Source organism: Macaca thibetana, chromosome 3 (genome assembly GCF_024542745.1).
Source record: "Macaca thibetana thibetana isolate TM-01 chromosome 3, ASM2454274v1, whole genome shotgun sequence".
NCBI lineage: Eukaryota > Metazoa > Chordata > Mammalia > Primates > Cercopithecidae > Macaca > Macaca thibetana.
In genome coordinates, this window is record NC_065580.1 from 152,537,700 (window position 1) to 152,558,588 (window position 20,889).

The 20,889-nt window shown below is 45.4% G+C and overlaps 3 protein-coding genes across 7 annotated transcripts in view; all 3 read left to right on the forward strand.

The window, feature by feature from the left end:
- CFAP410 (cilia and flagella associated protein 410) overlaps positions 1-20,889 on the forward strand; it is a 413,721-nt gene that overhangs the window by 177,433 nt on the left and 215,399 nt on the right. The gene's annotated exons all lie outside the window — the stretch shown is intronic.
- The window catches only part of TSPEAR (thrombospondin type laminin G domain and EAR repeats), a 227,537-nt gene that overhangs the window by 143,173 nt on the left and 63,475 nt on the right, over positions 1-20,889 (forward strand). The window contains exon 2 of the mRNA XM_050784539.1: positions 3,286-3,506. Coding sequence (XP_050640496.1) covers positions 3,286-3,506 — 221 coding nt within the window. The remainder of the gene's footprint in view (positions 1-3,285; positions 3,507-20,889) is intronic.
- On the forward strand, positions 14,525-15,667 carry LOC126950641 (keratin-associated protein 10-3). Of its 5 annotated transcripts, none has more exons than XM_050784478.1 (2): positions 14,525-15,228; positions 15,478-15,667. In XM_050784478.1, exons 1-2 carry the CDS (start codon positions 14,525-14,527, stop codon positions 15,581-15,583), a joined length of 810 nt encoding a protein of 269 aa, XP_050640435.1. In that variant the 3' UTR covers positions 15,584-15,667. The 5 variants fall into 5 exon arrangements, with proteins under 5 accessions (XP_050640435.1, XP_050640433.1, XP_050640434.1 ...); XM_050784476.1 differs by having other exon boundaries at positions 14,525-15,127; positions 15,266-15,667; XM_050784477.1 differs by having other exon boundaries at positions 14,525-15,097; positions 15,239-15,667.

Genomic DNA, 20,889 nt, shown 5'->3' on the forward strand with positions numbered 1-20,889 from the left:
AGACTAGTGTTATCTGGTTTGAAAAGTTCCCTTCTAGGCTGGGTGTGGTGACTGATGCCTGTAATTCCAGCATTTTGGGAGGCCAAGGCAGGAGGATCATTTGAGGCCAGGAGTTTGAGATCAGCCTGGGCAACATAGCCAGGCCCCATCTCTACAACATATTGTCTTTTTTACATGTTGCTGGATTTTATTTGCTAACATTTTATTGAGGATTTTTGTGTCTACATTTATGGGGGTGGTTGGTCTCTAGTTTTCTCTTATTGCAATGCCTTTGCCTGGTTTGGTAACACTGCCTTCATGACAAGAGTTGGTGAGTGTTTTTCCTCTTCTATCTTCTGAAAGAGATGATGTAGAATTGACATTTTTTCTTCTTTAAAGGACTCGTAGTATTTTCCAGGAAATTGTAGTTTTTCTGTGTTGGAAGGTGTCCTTTATTAGATACCAGACCTCCGAGTTATCTTTTCTTCTTTAATGAGTTCTGGTATTTGTGCCTATCAAGGAATTGGTCCACAGTATCTGAGGTTTTGAAGAGACACACATGGTATTGTTTATGGAGTTCCCTTATCAGCCTTTTAATTTCCAACAATTGTTTAGCAATATCCCCTTTTGTTTTCCATATTGTTTATCAATTTGATTGCTCTCAAAGAACCAGCTTGGGTTTAATCAATTTCCTCTATTTTCCTTTTGTTTTCAGTTGCACGGACTCCTGCCCCAACCTTCCCTTTGCTTGCTGTGCGTTCCATGTCCTTGTCTTTCTCTAGTTTCTCAAGGCAAAGCTCCTATGTTGGATTCAATACCTTCCTTCATTTCAAAGCAGCACTCGGCCCCCTCCTTCTCCATCCTCGGTGGCTGTACCCGGCCTGTGCCTGAGGCTGTGAATGAGCTAATCTCTGCAGTCCCTTCTGAAATTCCATAATTCCTGGCTTCTGGACCCATGTCTCATGGATGATAGAGTCAAGGAGGATGCCCCACAAGGTGGCTATGAGGGCGGGTCAACCTCCAGAGGCCCCCACCCAGCGCTGCTGAGGCTGTGTCGGGGACTCATCTGCCCTTGGGTTTCCACTCCCAGGAGGCTGAGAGGCACACAAGAAAACTGGCTGGACTGCAAGCGTGGGGTCCGGAGCCAGGGAGAGGCTGTTTTAATTAAACAGTGGAGGGAGAGGCTCTTGCTGGGATGGGCAGGATTCTGCTTCCTGATTGCCAAAGCCCAGCGAGTGATGGGCTGACTGTCTATCCCGGGGCTCAGCAGAGCAGAGGCTCATCCTGAGTGCGGGGCAGGACACCTTCTGGATGGTGGCCCCCATGTTTCCTCAATGAGGAGGTGGCCCCTGGTTGTGCTCCAGCTAAACCCCCGGGGGTGAGCCCAGCACCAGGCAGTGCTATGCAGCAGGGTATCTCTGAGACTGGGGGGAGGGGGCGGTAGGGTGCATGGGGTTTAGTTAGAGACCATTCACTCCAGGGGACCCAGGACACAACGCCACAGAATGTGGAGTCTCATCCCCCACCCCGGCCAGCCTGAGGTTTGGGCCAACATCAGAGCCCTGAGGCACAGAATCCCTCCACACCAAGATGCCAGAATCCTCCCAGAGTCAGCCTGGGACCCCCCAGACACACACAGCGGCCTCCCTCGGGGGTGGTCCCTGTACAAAGACCTCTCTACACACAGTGTCCACTGTTGCTGTCCCTATGTCGTGGCGTGTTTTATAGCACAAGGTCTTTCCAAGAAGCGGCAAAGCCTCCTCACACTCTACCTTTTGTGTTTAATTGCGTAAATAGTAGCAATAATAATACATTTTCCTGTCCTGAAGCAGGCCACCGTCTCTTCACAGTGCTCCCCCCATCTGCATGTCCCCACACTCTCTGGTGCTGTGGGTCACACACCCCCACCACAGGACCCTCTGCGTCCTTTCCATCCTTGGCCCATGGTGTGTCCTGTCACATCTTCCCACTCCCGGCCAGGATGCTCACGGCCGCTTTGCCGGCTGTTCCTGCACTGCACGTCTGGGTCACATCCGGTTTTTCTCACAAAGAAGTGCCCTTCACGCCCTGTGTGCAGACGGGGATGCTTTTCTAGGGTATGCTCTTCTGCAGACCTGCTCCATCCCAGGTGCTCACACTCTCTGGAGGACGTAGAGGACCCGAGTGTCACTGCAGCTGTGGCACTGTGAGCACATGGCGGTGCAAGGAAGGGCTGCCTTCTGCTGGCCTGGGCTGGAGTCCTGCTCTCCAGCTGCTCACTGGGGCCCCGCCACACGCAGGCAGGTGCGGGAGGGAGGCCTCTGCTTGAGATCTTTGACCAAAGCCCTTCCAGGACCTTCACAGGAAAGCCATGACATTCCCTGAGCAATGCCAGCCAGGACGGGCACGTGGGGGAAGATGAACCTAGAGGGTTGAGTGCCAGAGTGGACTGACCCGACACCCCCATGCCAGGCTGAGGCAGAAGGCCCCTCAGCAAGACTGACAGACGAAGGGAGACAGCTCTGGGAACACCTGCTTCATTCAGCCACGCCCTGGCATTTACCCAGGCTGGGGCCAGCTGCAGTGGCCAGGTCGAGGAGGGTCCAGGCATCAGCCTCAGGCTCTGCTCCCAGCCACTCAGCCTGGGCCAGGGATCTGGTCTGCAGGTCTCTGCTAGCCCCGAATGCCCTCCGCGCTCCCCATTTTCCTCCCTGTCACCCGGCCTCAGAGGAGGCCAGGCCAGCCCATCAATTATGTTCCCACCGACTTTGAACTGTGAATCTGAGGTTCCCCAGGAGCTTATCCGCTCCCCCCGGCATGCCCAGAGGGGGATGAGGGGAAGGCACCGCCAGCTCCACAGCAGCTCCAGTCTCCCATAGCGCCCGAGGGCAGCACAGGGAACCAAGGGAGGCCAGCAGACAGGAGCCTGGGCCTGCCTGGTCTCATTCCCAGCTGCTTCCTGCGTTTCCTCTGGGGTCCCCATGGCTGCGGTGGGGCCATGCGTTCCTTCCTTCGTCCTGCACAGCTCACCCTGCACAGGGCCTGGCTGCCGACTTGAAAACAGCAGCCATGGGTGGAGTGTCACCTGCAGCTCAGAGGCAGCCGTGCAAGATCCCCCAGGAGCAGGAGGAGGAGTGGGGGAGGCCACACGGGCACACCTCATGTGCCTCTGTTTCCTCGCCACTGAAACAGAGATAACCGCCGTTCACAGCTCATAGGGGCTGCGGTGCTGTGTAAAGAGCCTGCCACGCTGATACATGTTGGCTGTCATGGTATCCACTTTTGGGGGTGTCCTGGCCTAATCTACCTGTGATTTCTTTGCCACAGACCTGCGCCCCCTGGACATCCTGGCGGAGGTGGTCCCTTCTGATGGCGCCACAAGCGGGATCAGGATAGTTCAGGTTCACGGTGCACGGGGACTGCAGCTCTCGGCAGCCGCCCCCCACGTCATGAGCTTCCCCGCATCCAGGATTTTCTCCCAGTGTGACCTCTTCCCTGAAGAATTTTCCATCGTTGTAACCTTGAGAGTTCCCCATCTTCCACCCAAGGTCAGTGACACTTTCTGCTCTTCGTGTTAGAATAGCGGGATTTTCCCTTGTGAGGTTCCCAGTTCCAACGCGTGCACAGGTTGAGGGGCGGCATTTGTCAAAGACTCTCTGGGTTTCTCTGGGATCAAGAGTGGCTTGCCTTGCTAGGTAATGAGGTCCCTGTCACTGGCAGTATGTGAGAGTCTGTGTGACCATTTGCTAGGGGGTTGCACAGCCAGTTCCTGCAATTGAGGGTCTAGTGCTCAGAGTTTTTATGTCGACATCCTTTAGCAGGAAGCGCTAACAATAAAATCACATCTAAAAAGGTACACTTTGTAGACCCATTTATCGAAGACTTGAAGTGCTATTAATCCCACATCTAACAGGTAAGCCCCATTCCATCCTCTGCCTACTAGTTTGGAAGGTGAAGACAATAATGTTTGTCCCCTCCCCATGGTTTCGGGGACAGTGCACATCATATCTGTGCAGCAGGTCCTTCTGAAGTAAATAAAAATGAATTTGCATTTCCAATTCAGCATCGTTGATTAAGAAAGGAAAAGCCCTTCTTCCGGCAATGGCTGCTCTGGCTGTGCGATATTCCATCGAGTGTGACTCCGTGCTGGTCTCTGCATACGCACCCATCCTCTCTCCTCTTCCTTCTAACCTGCTGTAAACCCCAACCACTGAGTTCTCAGTGTCAGTATTTTCCAGTTCCCTAACTTCCATTTTTTTATATAACTTCCAGTGTTCAGGTTAAAGTCTTCATCTTCTCAGCTATTTCTTGAGCGTGGCTCCAATGTTCATTATGTGGACAACTCCAATACGTGGACCACCTAAAAGACTGGTCTGTTTTCTGCTTTATCTTTCTACTTTCTGTCACGCACCATACTTTTAAATTTTTATTTATTTATTTTGAGACTGAGTCTTGCTCTGTAACCCAGGCTGGAGTTCAGTGGCACAATCATGGCTCACTGCAGCTACCTCAAGCTACCTTCCCACCTCAGCCTCTAAACAGCTGGAACCACAGGTGCATGCCACCACTCCCGGTGAATTAAAAAAAAAAAAAAAATTGTGTAGAGATGGGATCTCACTATATTGCCCAGGTTGGTCTCGATCCTCCTGCCTCAGTCCCCCAAAGTGCTGGGATTATAGGTGTGATTCCCCGCACCTGGCCATGCCTCGGACTCTTTAACAGCTCTATTGAGATGTAATTCACGTGCCCTACAATTCACCCATTTAAAGTGTATAATTTGATGGTTTTTGGTAGATTCACAGATAATATACGAGCAATTTTAGGACACTTTCCTCACTTCAGAGGAGGCCCGTACATTAAATATCACCCTGGACCCTGCATCAACCCAGCGCTAAGCAGGGACTATGCTCCTTTCTGTCTCTAGGGATTTGCCTCTCCTGCATGTTCCTTGTAAAGGGAATCGTAGGGTGTATTTCTTTTGTGACTGGCTTCTTTTGCTTAGAATGTCTTCAAGGTTTATCCATGCTGCGGCTTGTGTCAGCACTTCATTCCTTCTTATGGTCCAATAATACTCCATGGTATGGGCCTGCCACAGTGAGATTATCCTTTCCTCAGCTGGTGGACGTGTGGATTGCTTCCACCATTTGGCTATTAAGAATAACGTTACTACAGGCATTCATGCATTCCTGTGTGCACTTTTGTGTGGACGTATGTTTTCATTTCTCCTGTGGATGCACTTAGGAGTGGATGCCTGCATCCTGTGGTTAACTTTTCGAGGAACTACCAGCCCGTTTACCAAACTTGCTGGCAGCATTTTACATTCCTGCCAGCAGTGTGCAATGGTTGTGATTTCTCCACAGTCTTGCCAACACTTGTCATCTGACTTTTTGGCTATAGCCATCCTCAAGGTCATGAAGCAGTGTCTGATTATGGTTTTGAGGTACAATTCCCTGATGAACAGTGGTGTTGAGCATTTCTCATGTGTGTACTGGCCATTTGTGCATCTTCCTTGGAGAAATGTTCATTTAAAATTTTTTGCCCAGCTTTTCATGGATTAATGGACTTCTTATTGTTCAGTTGTAAAGAATTCTTTATATATTTGATGAGCCCCTTATCAGATATATGATTTGCAAATATTTGCTCCCATTCTGTGGGTTTTTCTTTTACTTTCTTGGTAGAGCCCTTTGGAGCACAAAACTTTTAAACCATGTTGATGTTCAATTTATCTATTTTTTATTTTGTTGCTTGTACTTTTGGTATCATATCCAAGAATCCAATGCCAAATCCAAGGTCATGAAGATTTACCCTTATGTTTTCTTCTAAGAGTTTTATACTTTTGGTACTTACATGTAAGTCTTCAGTCCATTTAATTTTTGTATATGGTGTGAGGTAGGGGGTCAATTTTGCTCTTTTGTATGTAGATATTCAGTTGCCCCCACACCATTTGCTAAGGAGATAGTTTTTTCCTCATTGAGTGGTCTTGACAACCTTGTGAGAAATAAATTGACCACAGATATGTGTGTTTATTTCTGGACTTTTAATTTTACTTTATTCATTTGTCTATTTATATATCTGTACCACACAGTCTTGGTTACTGTAGCATTGTAGTAAATCTTTAAATTGGGAACTATGAGTCATTCAACTTTGCTCCTCTTTTTAAATTTTGTTTTGGCTATTCTGGGTCCCTTGTAATTACATATTGATTTTATAATCAACTCGTGAATGTCTACAGAGAAGTTAGCTTGAGAGTAGACAAATCTGTAGATTGACTTGGGGAGTATTGTCATGTTAACAATATTAACATGAGTGGATCATGGACTTCAGATTCATGAAGATGCTTTTCCATTGATTTACATCTTCCTTAACAAAAAACAAAAATAATGTTTTGTAGTTTTCAGAGTGTAAGTTTTATAATTCTTCTGTTAAATCTAGTCCTATGTATTTTTTTCCTTTTTGATGCTATTATAAATAATTTCATGTTTGGCTTGTTCATTGCAAATATATAGAAATACCATTATTTATTTATAAGACAGTGTCTCAGTCTGTCACCCAGGCTGGAATGCAGTGGTGCAATCTCGGCTCACTGCAACCTCTGTTTCCCAGGTTCAAGCGATTCTCCCACCTCAGCCTCCAGAGTAGCTGGAATTACAGGTGTACACCACCATGACCAGCTAATTTTTGTATTTTTAGTAGAGATGGGGTTTCGCTATGTTGGCCAGGCTGGTCTGGGCCTCCCAAAGTGCTGAGATCACAGATGTGAGCTACCACACCTGGCCTGAAATACCATTGATTCTTGTGTGTTGACCTTGTATCCTGCAACCTTGCTGAGCTGGCAGTTTTTTAGTGAATTTCTTAGGATTTTCTATATATAAGATCATGTCATCTGTGAATAGAGATAATTTGTTTCTTATTTTCCAATATGAATGCTTTTTATTTTTTCCCACTAAGTATGATGTTAACTGTGTATTCTTCATAGATGCCCTTAACAAATTGAGCAAATTTCCTGCTCTATCTTATTGAGTGTTTTTAACATGAAAGGATGGTGGATTTTATCAAGTGCTTTTTCTGCATCTATTGTTATAATCGTGCTATTTTTGTTTTTTATTCTATTGATATGTTGTGTTACATTAATTGATTTTTTGCATCCCAGGGATAAATCCCATTTAGCCATGGTGTATAACTCTTCTTTTATGTTGCTGGATTCAGTTTGCTAGTATCTTGTTGAGTATTTTGCATTCGTATCATGAGAGCTAGTGGTATTGTAGTTTTCTTTTCTTATGATGTCTTTATGTGATTATGGTATGAGAATAATACTAGCCTCATAGAATGAGTTAGGAAGTAATACTTCTTAGTTTTTGAAAGAGTTTGTAAAGAATTGGTTTAATTCTTTATTTATTTCCACTTTAATCTTCATTATTTCCTTCATTGTGCTTGCTTTGAGTTTGCTCTTCTTTCTCCAGAATCTTAAAGTAGGTTAGGTTATTGATTTGAGATCTTTCTTAATACAGATATTTACAACTATACATTTCTCTCTAAGCAATACTTTCACTGCATCTCATAAGTTCTGGTATTTTGGGTTTCATTTTCATTCATCTTGATGTATTTTAAGATTTTCCTTTTGGTTTCTTTTTTGACTTGTTGGTTGGTTATATAAGAGGGTGCTGTTTAATTTTCACATATTTGTGTGTTTCTTCAGTTTTTTTCTATTATTGATTTCTAATTTTATTTTATTGTGGCCAGAATACATACTTTGCATTATTTCTGTCCTTTTAAATTTACTGGAGGTTTATTTTATGGCCTAACATATGTCCTATCCTAGACAATACTGCATATGCATTTCAAAAAAATGTATATTCTGCTGTCATCAGGTGGAATAGCCTAAAGATGTCTGCTAGACTTTATTGGTTTATTGTATTCAAGTTTTCCTTTTCCTTGTTGATCTTCTACCTAGTTATTCCTTCCATTGTTGAAATTACAGTGTTGAACTATTCAATTAATATTGTTGACTTGTCTATTTCTCCCTTCATTTCTGTCAGCTTTTGCTTCATGTATTTTGCTGTTCTGTTATTATTTGCACACATGTTTCTATTTATTATACCTTCATGATAGGTTGACCTTTCATAATATAAAGTGTTCCTCTTCATCTCTAATAACAATATTTGTTTTAAAATTTATTTTATCTGAGAGCAGTTGGACTACTCCAATTTTCTTGTGGTTGTTTTTTGTATAATTTATCTCTTTCTGTTTACTTTCAATCTAGTTGTATATTGGAATATAAAGAATGCCTACTTTATAGAGCATCTGGTTACATCTTGTTTTCTGTTTAATCCAGTCTGACAGCCTCTGCCTTTTGATTGGGTTATTTAATCTATTTACATTTAATGTTATTATTGATATAAAGTTGACCTCATTTTTTATGAATTTTGTATTTGCACATTCAGCTACTCTCTAAAATTAATTTGTAATCTCAAAAGAAATACTGGTGGCATTTTTGTGGTCATTCATTGACATGCAGAGTAGTGAGAAATTTGAGCCTCCCAAAATGCATGTTCCCAGATGAGGTTAAACAAGGCACACACTGCATTCTTGCTTCAGCTCTCATATTGTAAATGAGTCTTTTTTTGTAATCTACTTAATGCCACATTTTCACATTTTTGTGATTTTTTGGGTGTCTTTACCATTTAAAATGGCCCTCAGGCATGGCGGTGAAAGGGCTGTTCAGTGTTCCCAAGTGCAAAAAGGCTGTGATGTGCCTTATAGAGAAAATAAGTATGTTAGAGAAGCTTTGTTAAGGCATAAGTTGTAGTACTGTTGGCCAAGTTCAATGTTAATGAATAAACAATAATTATTAAACACATATAACACAAGATTATATGTTGATAGTTGAAACTGTGACCAGAGGATTACAAGAACCAAACTCTGTATTTCCCCTAAGAACAATGGTATATTATTTCCTAATTCAGTATTTGCAATGACTTCGTGTAATTACTACTAACAATGAAAATCAACTGTAGTTGGATTTATGTCTACTAGTTTACTTTTTATTTCCCATATGTTTTATATGGTTCTGTGGTTTTATGTTTTTTTTGTTTGTTTGTTTGTTTTTGTTTTTTTTTTTTTGTTACTGTCCTTATATTCTTTCTTCACTACTTTCTCTTACATTAAGTGAATATTTACTAAAGTAGCATTTTGATTTCTTTAATGTTTTCCCATGACACTGCTTTTGTTTTTCCTTAGTGGTTGCTCTGGGGTTTACAATATACTTATTTTGACTTATCAAGATCAACTTCAGATTTGTGCCAACTTAATACCAGTGAGATAGAAAAAGATTGCTCCTATACAAATCTTTTCCTTTTTGCCCTTTTTGTAGTCTTGTTGTTATACATATTACATCTACAGATATTAAAACCCAACAATATATTGTTACACTTATTACTTTCTATAATTTTATGGCTTTTAAAGATGCTTAGAGAAGAAAGAACAAGTATATATTTATATCATTTGTTATATTAGCCTTTTTATCATTTCTGATTCTCTTCATTTTTTCCTGTGGATTCACATTACTATCTTCACTAACTTCCTTTGAACAATATAGCTTTGTTTCCATGTACCTCCTTTGTACTATTGTTGCCAAATATATTACATTTCTATATATCACATTTCTATATGTTTCTATATGTTTACATTTCTATTTTCTCTATAAGGCACATTACAGCCTTTTTGCACTTGGGAACACTGAACAGCCCTTTCACCGCCATGCCTGAGGGCCATTTTAAATGGTAAAGATTGTTGGTATTGTTGTTATAGGCCAAACAATACCAAATACACATTTTTATATTGCTTTTTAAAAAGCAGTTAAGAGAATAAAGGAGAAAAAATGCATTTGTACTACCTTTTATAATTACATAATTAGTTTTACTGTTGTTTTGTTTTTCTGTGTGGATTTGAATTTCTGTCTGGAGTTAACTTGCTTTTGGTCTGCAGAACTCTAGTATGACTCGTAAGATGCATCTGCAAGTAATAGATTCCCTCAGTTTTGATTTATCTGGGAATGCCTTTATTTTGCTTTCATTTCTGAAAGATAACTTTGTTGGATATAGAATTTCTGGCTGACTTTTTTTTCTTTGAGCACTTTGAATGTACTATCATACTACCTTCTGGTGTCCATTGTTTCTGATAAGAAGTCAACTGTTGCTCTTCTTATGGTTCTCTTATAAATAACTTGTTTTTCCCTTGCTGCTTTCAAGTTTTTCTCCTTGTTTTTGACTTTCAGTATTTTTACTATGATATGTCTATTTGCATATCTTTTGTGTATCTCCACCTTAGAGTTTTCTGAGGTCCCAGATGTGTAGATTAATGTTTTTCAATAATTTTGGAAAGTTACTAATTCTGTGAAGAATGTCAGTGGTAGTTTGATGGGAATAGCACTGAATCTATAAATTACTTTGGGCAGTATGGCCATTTTCATGATACTGATTCTTCCTATCCATGAGGATGGAATGTTTTTCCATTTGTTTGTGTCCTCTCTTATTTCCTTGAGCAGTGGTTTGTAGTTCTCCTTGAAGAGGTCCTTCATGTCCCTTGTTAGCTGTGTTCCTAGGCATTTCATTCTCTTTGTAGCAATTGTGAATGGGAGTTCACTCATGATTTGGCTGTCTGCTTGTTTGTTGTTGGTGTGTAGGAAGGTTTGTGATTTTTGCACATTGATTTTGCATGCTGAGACTTTGCTGAAGTTGCTTATCGGCTTAAGGAGTTTTTGAGCTGAGACGATGGGGTTTTCTAAATATAGAATCATGTCACCTGCAAACAGAGACAACTTGACTTTCTCTTTTCCTATTTGAATACTCTATTTCTTTCTCTTGCCTGATTGCCCTGGCCAGAACTTCCAATACTATGTTGAATAGGAGTGGTGAGAGAGGGCATCCTTGTCTTGTGCTGGTTTTCTAAGGGAATGCTTTCAGCTTTTGCCCATTCAGTATGATATTGTCTATGGGTTTATCATAAATACCTCTTATTATTTTGAGATATGTTCTATTAACATCTAGTTTATTGAGAGTTTTTAACATGAAGGGATGTTGAATTTTATTGAAGGCCTTTTCCGCATCTCTTGAGATAATCATGTGGTTTTTGTCATTGGTTCTATTTATGTGATGGATTATGTTTATTGATTTGCATATGTTGAGCCAGCTTTGCATCCCAGGGATGAAGCTCACTTGATTGTGGTGTATAAGCTTTTCGATGTGCTGCTGGATTCAGTTTGCCAGTATTTTATTGAGGATTTTTGCATCAATGTTCATCAGGGATATCGGCCTGAAGTTTTCTTTTTTTGTTGTGTCTCTGCCAGGTTTTGGAATAAGGATGATGCTGGCCTCATAAAATGAGTTAGGGAGGAGTCCTTCCTTTTCAGTTGTTTGGAATAGTTTCAGAAGGAATGGTACCACCTCCTCTTTGTATCTCTGGTAGAATTTGGCTGTGAATCCATCTGGTCCTGGGCTTTTTTTTGGTTGGTAGACTATTAATTACAGCCTCAATTTCAGAACTTCCTATAATCTATTCAGGGATTCGGCTTCTTCCTGGTTTAGTCTTGGGAGGGTGTATGTGTCCAGGAATTTACCCATTTCTTCTAGATTTTCTAGTTTATTTGTGTAGAGGTGTTTATAGTACTCTCTGATGGTAGTTTTTGTATCTGTGGGATCAGTGGTGATATCCCCTTTATCATTTTTTATTGCATCTATTTGATTCTTCCCTCTTTTCTTCTTTATTAGTCTAACTAGTGGTCTATGTATTTTGTTAATTTTTTCAAAAAACCAGCTCCTGGATTCATTGAGTTTTTGAAGGGTTTTTCTTGTCTCTATCTCCTTTAGCTCTGTTCTGATCTTAGTTGATTTTTGTTTTCTGCTAGCTTTTGGATTTGTTTGCTCTTGCTTCTCTAGTTCTTTTAATTGTGATGTTAGGGTGTCGATTTGAGATCTTTCCAGCTTTCTGATGTGGACGCTTAGTGCTATAAATTTCCCTCTTAACACTGTTTTAGCTGTGTCCCAGATATTCTGGGATGTTGTCTCTTTGTTCTCATTGGTTTCAAATAACTTCTTGATTTTTGCCTTAACTTCGTTACTTACCCAGGAGTCATTCGGGAGCAGGTTGTTCAATTTCTATGTAGTTGTGTGGTTTTGAGTGAGTTTCTTAATCTTGAGGTTCTAATTTGATTGCACTGTAGTCTGGGAGACTTTGTTACGATTTCAGTTCTTTTGCATTTGCTGAGGAGTGTTTTACTTTCAATTACATGGTCAATTTTAGAATAAGTGCCATGTGGCACTGAGAAGACTGTATCTTCTGTTGATTTGGGGTGGAGAGTTCTATAGATGTCTATTAGGTCCCTTTGACCCAGTGCTGAGTTCAAGTTCTGAATATCCTTGTTAATTTTCTGTCTCATTGATCTAATATTGACAGCAGGGTGTTAAAGTCTCCCACTATTATCGTGTGGGAGTCTAAGTCTCTTTGTAGGTCTCTAAGAACTTGTTTCATGAATCTGGGTGCTTTTGTATTGGGTGCATATATATTTAGGATAATTAGTTCTTCTCATTGAATTGATCCTTTTATCATTATGTAATGCCCTGCTTTGTCTTTTTTGATCTTTGTTGGCTTAAAGTCTGTTTTATCAGAGACTAGGATTGCAACCCCTGCTTATTTTGCTTTCCATTTGCTTGGTAAATTTTCCTCCATTCCTTTATTTTGAGCCTATGTGTGTCTTTGCAAGTGAGATGGGTCTCCTGAATACAGCACACTAGTGGGTCTTGACTCATCCAATTTACCAGTCTGTGTCAAGCTATTGTTTCTACGAAATAATATATTTCCACTGTAGCCTGACTTTGCCAGGTAGTCCTCCAACAGAGCCCTTAGCCATACCCATCAAAGGTCAGAGGCTTCAAACCCTGCAGCCTGTGGGCCCCACCAAGCACTCAGTGGAGCCCTGGCCTAATTTTGGAGAGACCTGCAGCCTGGGGCATCATCAGAGCCTCTGCTCTGCCATTTCAAAGATTTAGTAAAAATAGTGATCATAGAGTGAGGAGATGAGGGATCCATGATCAGAACTTTGGGGGCTCACTAGGGCACAGGTATGTTCCCAAGCACAGGCATGGGCTGATACACACAGGTGTATAGGTATTTGTGAGACAAGGCTCTGCAATCAGACCCTTTTATTTGTACATTTACTATGACAATGTCCAGGAGACAACAGTAGAACTACTACATTCTGATGACTTTCTGGCCCATAAGGGAAGAGACCTTGGAGCTCCCAAGGACACCATTGCAGGTGATGTTGCCTGAGACGTGAGAGGTGTGAACGCTATTGTGCACACCACTGGGGGAAGGTCCCATAGCAGTTCAACATGAAATGAAACAAAGGTGCTTGCCCCTCATCTCCATCCCTACTGGGCTGGGCCTGCAGCTGCCTCCCTGCTCCTCTCTGTAAGCCCATCTCTGCCCAGGAAGACATTATTCCCTCACACCTGCCCCAGGGCTCACCCCCAGCAGAGATACGCCCCACGGTTCCCACTGACAACCAGCAGTGTCAACCCACAGGGTGGATCTCGCCTTGTGGCCAGGACGACTGAGCATCATCAAACCTGAACACATCTCTCCTTCTCCTCAAGGCCCAGAAACTGAGGTTCTGCTAACCTCATCCCTCCTTAGGTGCAGAAGTGTTTTATAAGCGCAAACTCCTCCTGGGACGGAACCTCATCCCTCCTTAGGCGCAGAAGTGTTTTATAAGCGCAAACTCCTCCTGGGACGGAACCTCATCCCTCCTTAGGCGCAGAAGTGTTTTATAAGCGCAAACTCCTCCTGGGACGGAACCTCATCCCTCCTTAGGCGCAGAAGTGTTTTATAAGCGCAAACTCCTCCTGGGACGGAACCTCATCCCTCCTTAGGCGCAGAAGTGTTTTATAAGCGCAAACTCCTCCTGGGACGGAACCTCATCCCTCCTTAGGCGCAGAAGTGTTTTATAAGCGCAAACTCCTCCTGGGACGGAACCTCATCCCTCCTTAGGCGCAGAAGTGTTTTATAAGCGCAAACTCCTCCTGGGACGGAACCTCATCCCTCCTTAGGCGCAGAAGTGTTTTATAAGCGCAAACTCCTCCTGGGACGGAACCTCATCCCTCCTTAGGCGCAGAAGTGTTTTATAAGCGCAAACTCCTCCTGGGATGGAGCAGAGGGCTGTCAATTCCAGAATATCGCCTCATTGCCACTGTCCCTGCTTCTGGAGTGCGCTTTGATGCAATCAATAGATTTCTACTGGTTTATCTATGGACAAACCCACATTAGGGAAGACCCAACTCCAGTCAGGAGCCTCACAAACCAGAACATCCACAAACAATGAACCAACACTACTAACACAACAGTGCCTACAACAACAAGGAAAACGAAGGCTTCTCAAAGCCAGCCAGGGGTAGCACAATCAACACAGAGGGGTATAAAGGTGCCAACCACTCAGAACACCTGGCACGACCACTCACTCACTCACTCACTCACTCACATCTCCCCCAGCTCACCTCCTCCGCACCCCAGCATGGCCACATCCACCATGTCCGTCTGCTCCAGCACTTGCTCTGACTCCTGGCAGGTGGACGACTGCCCAGAGAGCTGCTGTGAGCCCCCCTGCTGTGCCCCCAGCTGCTGCGCCCCGGCCCCCTGCCTGACCCTGTTCTGCACCCCAGTGAGCTGTGTGTCCAGCCCCTGCTGCCAGGTGGCCTGTGAGCCCAGCCCCTGCCAATCAGGCTGCACCAGCTCCTGCATACCCTCGTGCTGCCAGCAGTCTAGCTGCCAGCCGGCTTGCTGCACCTCCTCCCCCTGCCAGCAGTCCTGCTGCGTGCCTGTCTGCTGCAAGCCCGTCTGCTGTGTGCCCGTCTGCTGCAAGCCTGTGTGCTGTGTGCCTACCTGCTCTGAGGATTCCTCTTCATGCTGCCAGCAGTCTAGCTGCCAGCCAGCTTGCTGTGCCTCTTCCTCCTGCCAGCAGGCCTGCTGCGTGCCCGTCTGCTGCAAGCCCGTGTGCTGTGTGCCCACCTGCTCTGAGGATTCCTCTTCATGCTGCCAGCAGTCTAGCTGCCAGCCAGCTTGCTGCACCTCCTCCCCGTGTCAGCAGGCCTGCTGTGTGCCCGTCTGCTGCAAGCCTGTCTGCTGCAAGTCTGTCTGCTGTGTGCCCGTCTGCTCTGGGGCTTCTACTTCATGCTGCCAGCAGTCTAGCTGCCAGCCAGCTTGCTGCACCTCCTCTCCGTGTCAGCAGTCCTCCTGTGTGCCTATCTGCTGCAAGCCTGTCTGCTGCAAGTCCGTCTGCTGTGTGCCCGTCTGCTCTGGGGCTTCCACTTCATGCTGCCAGCAATCTAGCTGCCAGCCGGCTTGCTGCACCACCTCCTGCTGCAGACCCTCCTCCTCTGTGTCCCTCCTCTGCCGCCCTGTGTGCAGGCCCGCCTGCTGTGTGCCCGTCCCCTCCTGCTGTGCCCCCACCTCCTCCTGCCAGACCAGTTGCTGCCGCCCGGCCTCCTGCGTGTCCCTCCTCTGCCGCCCCGTGTGCTCCCGCCTCTCTTCCGCGTGCTGCGGCCTCTCCTCAGGCCAGAAGTCCAGCTGCTGACGGGCAGGTCCTGTTTCTCCAGAGTTGTTCCAGGGCCATCTCTGACTTCCGAAAATCCTTGCAGCCCTGAGCCCTGTCTGAGTCTCCTCTGCCCAGAGCCACTGCACCTCCAGCCGGCAACGCTGAGCCTTCATGCTGAGTTCCCTCCAGGCATGCATCTCTCCCACACCCTCATCTCCATCCTGGCCAGCCGGTGGTCACTGCGTCCTGCCCCATGTGTGTGATCAGTCTGTCAATGAATAAAGTCACCACTGTGCCCTCTCAGAGGTCTTTTTTGCATGTCTGGCAAGCCCTGGGGGAAGAACTTCGATGTGCTGTGTGGGGCGGGAGCTTCGGGCCTCTGGCCTTGAGCTGCATCCAGGCTGACAGCACCAGGGGCAGAAGCAGTCCTGACTTCCCGCTGTGTGGGGTCTGCTGCTGTGGGGTCCCCTGCCAGCCTCAGCATCTCCAGGCCCCAGGGGTGCCCTTCTCTATGAATGCCCTGCACCCACTGGGCCTGGCCTCTCCCTGGGCTCCTCCCTCTCTCTCCTTTCTCTGCCTGTCTGACCCCCCACTCACCATCTTCTCACCAGCCCTCTCTTATTAAATGAAATAAATACTTCTCATTCCTGGAAGATATTTTAGAGCTGATACTTATTTCAAAGTATCTGTGTATGTTTGTTGGACAGTCTGTGTACGATCATCCCAATGCCTGAAGTCTCTGTGGGTCCATTTCAGCTTTCTGTCATTTCCGCCAGTTCTCACTCATGGTGTCTTGTTTCCTTGTGTGCTTTGCTGTTTGTGGCTGAGTAACCACCGTTGTGCTTGAAAAATATTTGTGGGCATTTCTGAGGCTTCTAAGACAGGTATGTTTGCTTTTTGTCTTATGTGAGGAACCCTCTGATTCCAGGATCACCTTCAACTAAATTCATGGCTTCGATTTGTGTGGGGCACCCAAAAGGTGCCAGTTCGGGCTGCAAAGCAGAATGAGGCCAGGCTTATTGGGGCAGGATGTTCTCCTCTGGGTGTGCTGAGTCCCCAGGCAGCCAGCAGCCTCCGGGATGGACATAAGCCCATGCTTACCTCTGACTCCCTCTTCTCTGAGGGTGCAGCCTGTGCAGTCTCTAGCTTCATGTAGGGATAGTCTCCTTTAGACCCCACCACGAGGGGGGCTCTTGGCTTTGCTTTCTGTCCTCTTCATCCTGCAAAGCCATTCAATCCTAAATTTAAAATTGGCAGACCAGCGAATGCCCTCAAGAACAAAGTGAATTCTGGGTGTTTCTAAATGCTATGGGTTAGAGCAAGAGTTGTTCAGCTGGGGTCTGTGATCTTGGATGAGAAGGAAAAAAATGCATCTTTATTCTCCCAAACCTCTAACTGAAATGTAGTGTTTCAATCAATCATGAATGTAGATGACAAAACTTACAGCGGCACCTGCAGCTTTGTCACCAACAGGAATGAAATGCGTGGCATCACATTACGCTGGCTGCAAATGCTCAAAACCTCATTCTGGCCACGGCTGTTTCATAATTACGGTAGTACAAGATGCACCTGCTGGGTTCCACCAGGCACGTTCCCTAGGGAAGCACATGCTAGCATGCTGTATCGCCAGTTCGCTTTTCACGGTGTAACAGCTGCGTTCTCACGTAGTTGCTTTCCTTTTACTCATCTGAAAACCTCCAAAGCTTTCATGAACTGGCCGGGAAGGTCCCAGGCGCACAAAGGGCGAAGACCCCTCCCTTCAATTTGGGCCTGTAATCCCGTAATTCTTTGTTCCTTTTCCAGTTTCCTGCTGCAACTAGGAAGATTCTTCCTAGTGTTTTCCATTGTTTTCGGCAAGATGACGGGTCAAACAATCTCACCAACAGGTTTCCAGAACTGGAATCCCTGGAGAAACGTCTACTTTTTCTTTTTTTCTTTTTTCTTTTGAGATGGAGTCTGGCCCAGACTGGAGTGCGGTGGTGCGATCTCGGCTCACTGCAACCTCCACTTCCCGAGTTCAAGGGATTCTCCTGCCTCTCCTCCTGAGTAACTGGGATTACAGGTGCCCGCCACGATGCCCAGTTAATTTTTTTTAATTTTTAGTAGAGACAGGGTTTCACCATCTTGGCCAGGCTGGTTTTGAACTCCTGACCTTGTGTTCCACCCGCCTCGGCATCCCCAAAGTGCTGGGATTACAGGCGTGAGCCACCGCACCCGGCTTTTTTTGTTTTGTTTTGTTTTTTGAGAGTGGGTATCACTCTGTCGCCAGGCTGGAGTGCAGTGGCGCGATCTCAGCTCAGTGCAACCTCTGCCTCCCGGGTTCAAGCTATTCTTCTGCCTCAGCCTCCTGAATAGCTGGGATTACAGGCATGCACCACCACGCCTGGCTAATATTTGTATTTTTAGTAGAGATGGGGTTTTACCACATTGGCCAGTCTGGTCTTGAACTCCTGACATCGCGATCTGCCTGCGTTGGCCTCCCAAAGTGCTGGGATTACAGGTGTGAGCCACCATGCCCGACGCGACTTCTTAATTCTTAAGAATAACTGGAAATTTTCCATACCCTTCCCCTGTTGTTGGTAATGATTCCTTAATTCTTGAGTTGGTCTTTTCCTTTGAACCATTGTATCTATTAACTTGTCCCAGCAGTCATTTATTCCTTCGCAGTTTCCATGGCATGTCTGTGCAAATGCAATAGAGTTAGAAGTCCCTGTCCGAGTGTCACAGGCTCCCAGGACGGAAGGACACAGGCCCCTTGTCACTGTCATTTTCCTTTGCAAGCTCCCAGCCCGACCACCAGGACAAGGGGAGCGGGCAGGGCAGGAAGGGCTGTCCCCAGCCCTCTCTGTGTCCCGGGTCTGATCAGCAGCCCAGAGCAAGGCTGCCCTGCCCTGAGCCCCACGACTGTGTGTGTGCAGCCTCCGCCCTGCTTGTGAAGGGGGTGGGATGTGTTTGTGTTGGGGAGTGGGGGACTCACCACACAAGGACTGGGAGGGGACTTCTCACACTAGGGCTCCCAGATCCTGGTGCCCTTCACCACCCATCTCCCACAGCCCTTGACCAGCTGGCCTAGCCAAGTGCCCATGTCTCCCCACTGGGTGGGACTCTGTAAGGGAACGTGGTTTCTGCATCTTCAGGGAGTCCTGAGCCAGGCTGCCCTCCCTTTGGCTCATCCTGTGGGACATGGGGGCCCTGCTAGTGTGGGAGTCCCCACTTCTAGGCTGTGTGGGTCACCCCGTGGGGAGGATGGGAGGGGCAGCTCTGTGTGGCCCCCGCAGCCCTCGGACCTGGGAAACGTCTCTTTTCCCTCCCGTTACTGTTTAATTGTGACATTAGTTACCTTATCTCGGTTTTTATTTTATAAACCATTTTGAGAAATGTTTTCATCTAATTGGAAACATCTGGTGAAATTTCCTCTCCTTTCGAACTGGCCGCTTCGCTCCTCATCCTCACATTTTCAGGGTCTTCTCTGCTTTGGAGGTTTTCCTCTTGTTTCAGCTGCCTTTCCATCTTTAGAATATCCACCATGGTTTGTGTTTTTTCTCTTCTACTTTTATTTGCTGTTGTGAAAAACATACATTCTGTTTTTAATTGTACTAATAAATAACTTTTAAGTTTACCTTTATGTTTATTTTTTAATTATTAAAGTGAGGAATGGAACTGCAATTTGAGAATTTCTATTTAAAACAGAATTAATCTTGCTCTTCTTAACATCAGCCCATGTGTCCACCCCCACCCGCTTCTTAGTCTTTCTTGTTTAATTGGAAGCAACATACAGCATATTCCGGTAGAAACAGAACCACACATGCAATCCTAAATATTATAACAGCCACATTTAAAGATGGCAAAAGGAACAGGTGAAATTAAATTAATAATAGATCTTATTTGACCTGGTACATCCAGAATGCTACCATTTCAACATGTGGCAGGAGCCACATTTCAAGCACTCAAGAGCCACATGTGGTTAGTGGCCTCTCACATTAGCATGCAGTAAAGTATTAGGGTCTTATCATTGCTATTCAATTAGGATGTTGAATATGCATCTGTTGTATGCATCTGTTATAACAGATGGGAAATTTGCATTTGCAGTTATAACTGAGCACATTGGTTATCTGGACACAGGTCAGTGTCTTCCTCTCTTCGCATCTGGGCCAACCCTTTGATACCCCAGCCTCTACAATCTGGAGCCCTTGTCTTAGATTCTTCTCTGCCATAGTCAGCTGAGGCTGCCATAACAAATTACCGTGGACTGGAGGGTCTTGAGCAGCAGGCATTTCTTTTTTTTTTTTTTTTTTTTTTTTTTTTTTTTTTTGAGACGGAGTCTCGCGCTGTGTCACCCAGGCTGGAGGGCAGTGGCGCGATCTCGGCTCACTGCAAGCTCCGCCTCCCAGGTTCACGCCATTCTCCTGCCTCAGCCTCCGAGTAGCTGGGACTACAGGCGCCCGCCACCACGCCTGGCTAGTTTTTTGTATTTTTAGTAGAGACGGGGTTTCACCGTGTTAGCCGGGATGGTCTTGATCTCCTGACCTCGTGATCCACCCGCCTCGGCCTCCCAAAGTGCTGGGATTACAGGCTTGAGCCACCGCGCCCGGCCTGAGCAGCAGGCATTTCTTTCTCCCTGTTCTGGAGGCTGGAAGTCCAGGATCAGGCAGGGTGCCACATGCTGGGGTTCTGGAGAGGGCTCTCTTCCTGGTCTACAGACAGCCACCTTCTTGCTGTCTTCACATGGCCCAGATAATCTCTCCAGGGTTTCTTCTTTAAAGGGAACAAATCCCATTCTTGAGGGCTCCACCCTCCTGACCTAATTACCTCCCAAAGGCCCCGCATCTTAATACCCTCATATTGGAATTAGGGTCTCAACGTGTGAGTTTTGGGAGGACACAAACATTCCATCCATAACAATCGCTTTGCCATTTGTCATACTTCCTTAAGTATTTTTTCCGAGAGGAACACCTGGGTGGAGTACTTTCTAAGCTCTTGCTTTTGTGAAAATGCGTCACTGTTATCTTTATTTGAGAAAGATGTAATAATTTGAATAAAGGAAAAGTAGAGCCTTAGTCCGCCAAAGATTCCCCTGGAAGCTCTAAGGATATTGCCATACCCTGGTTGGTGGGACGGGGGTCTGAGGTCAGCCTGATGCAGTTCATTTCCAGATCGTATATTACTCATCCTGCCCGCGAGAAGCCTGTTCTTAGGTCTTCTACATTGAAAAACTTGTCAATGCATGTCTAGGGTGGGCTCTGAAGGCCTGATTTTCTTGAAATTCATTAAGTTCTTCTACTCCAAATACACACACCTCTGTCCATTCAGCCCAGAATACCTGATCCTCAATTATTTCTTTGATT

Bases quoted from the DNA above. Each gene is read 5' to 3' on its own strand.
- LOC126950641 (XM_050784476.1), top strand. From the start codon at position 14,525: ATGGCCACATCCACCATGTCCGTCTGCTCCAGCACTTGCTCTGACTCC. The intron at 15,128-15,265 runs GTCTGCTGCAAG...ATCTGCTGCAAG, and splicing joins TGCCCGTCTGCTGCAAGCCT to CCTGTCTGCTGCAAGTCCGT.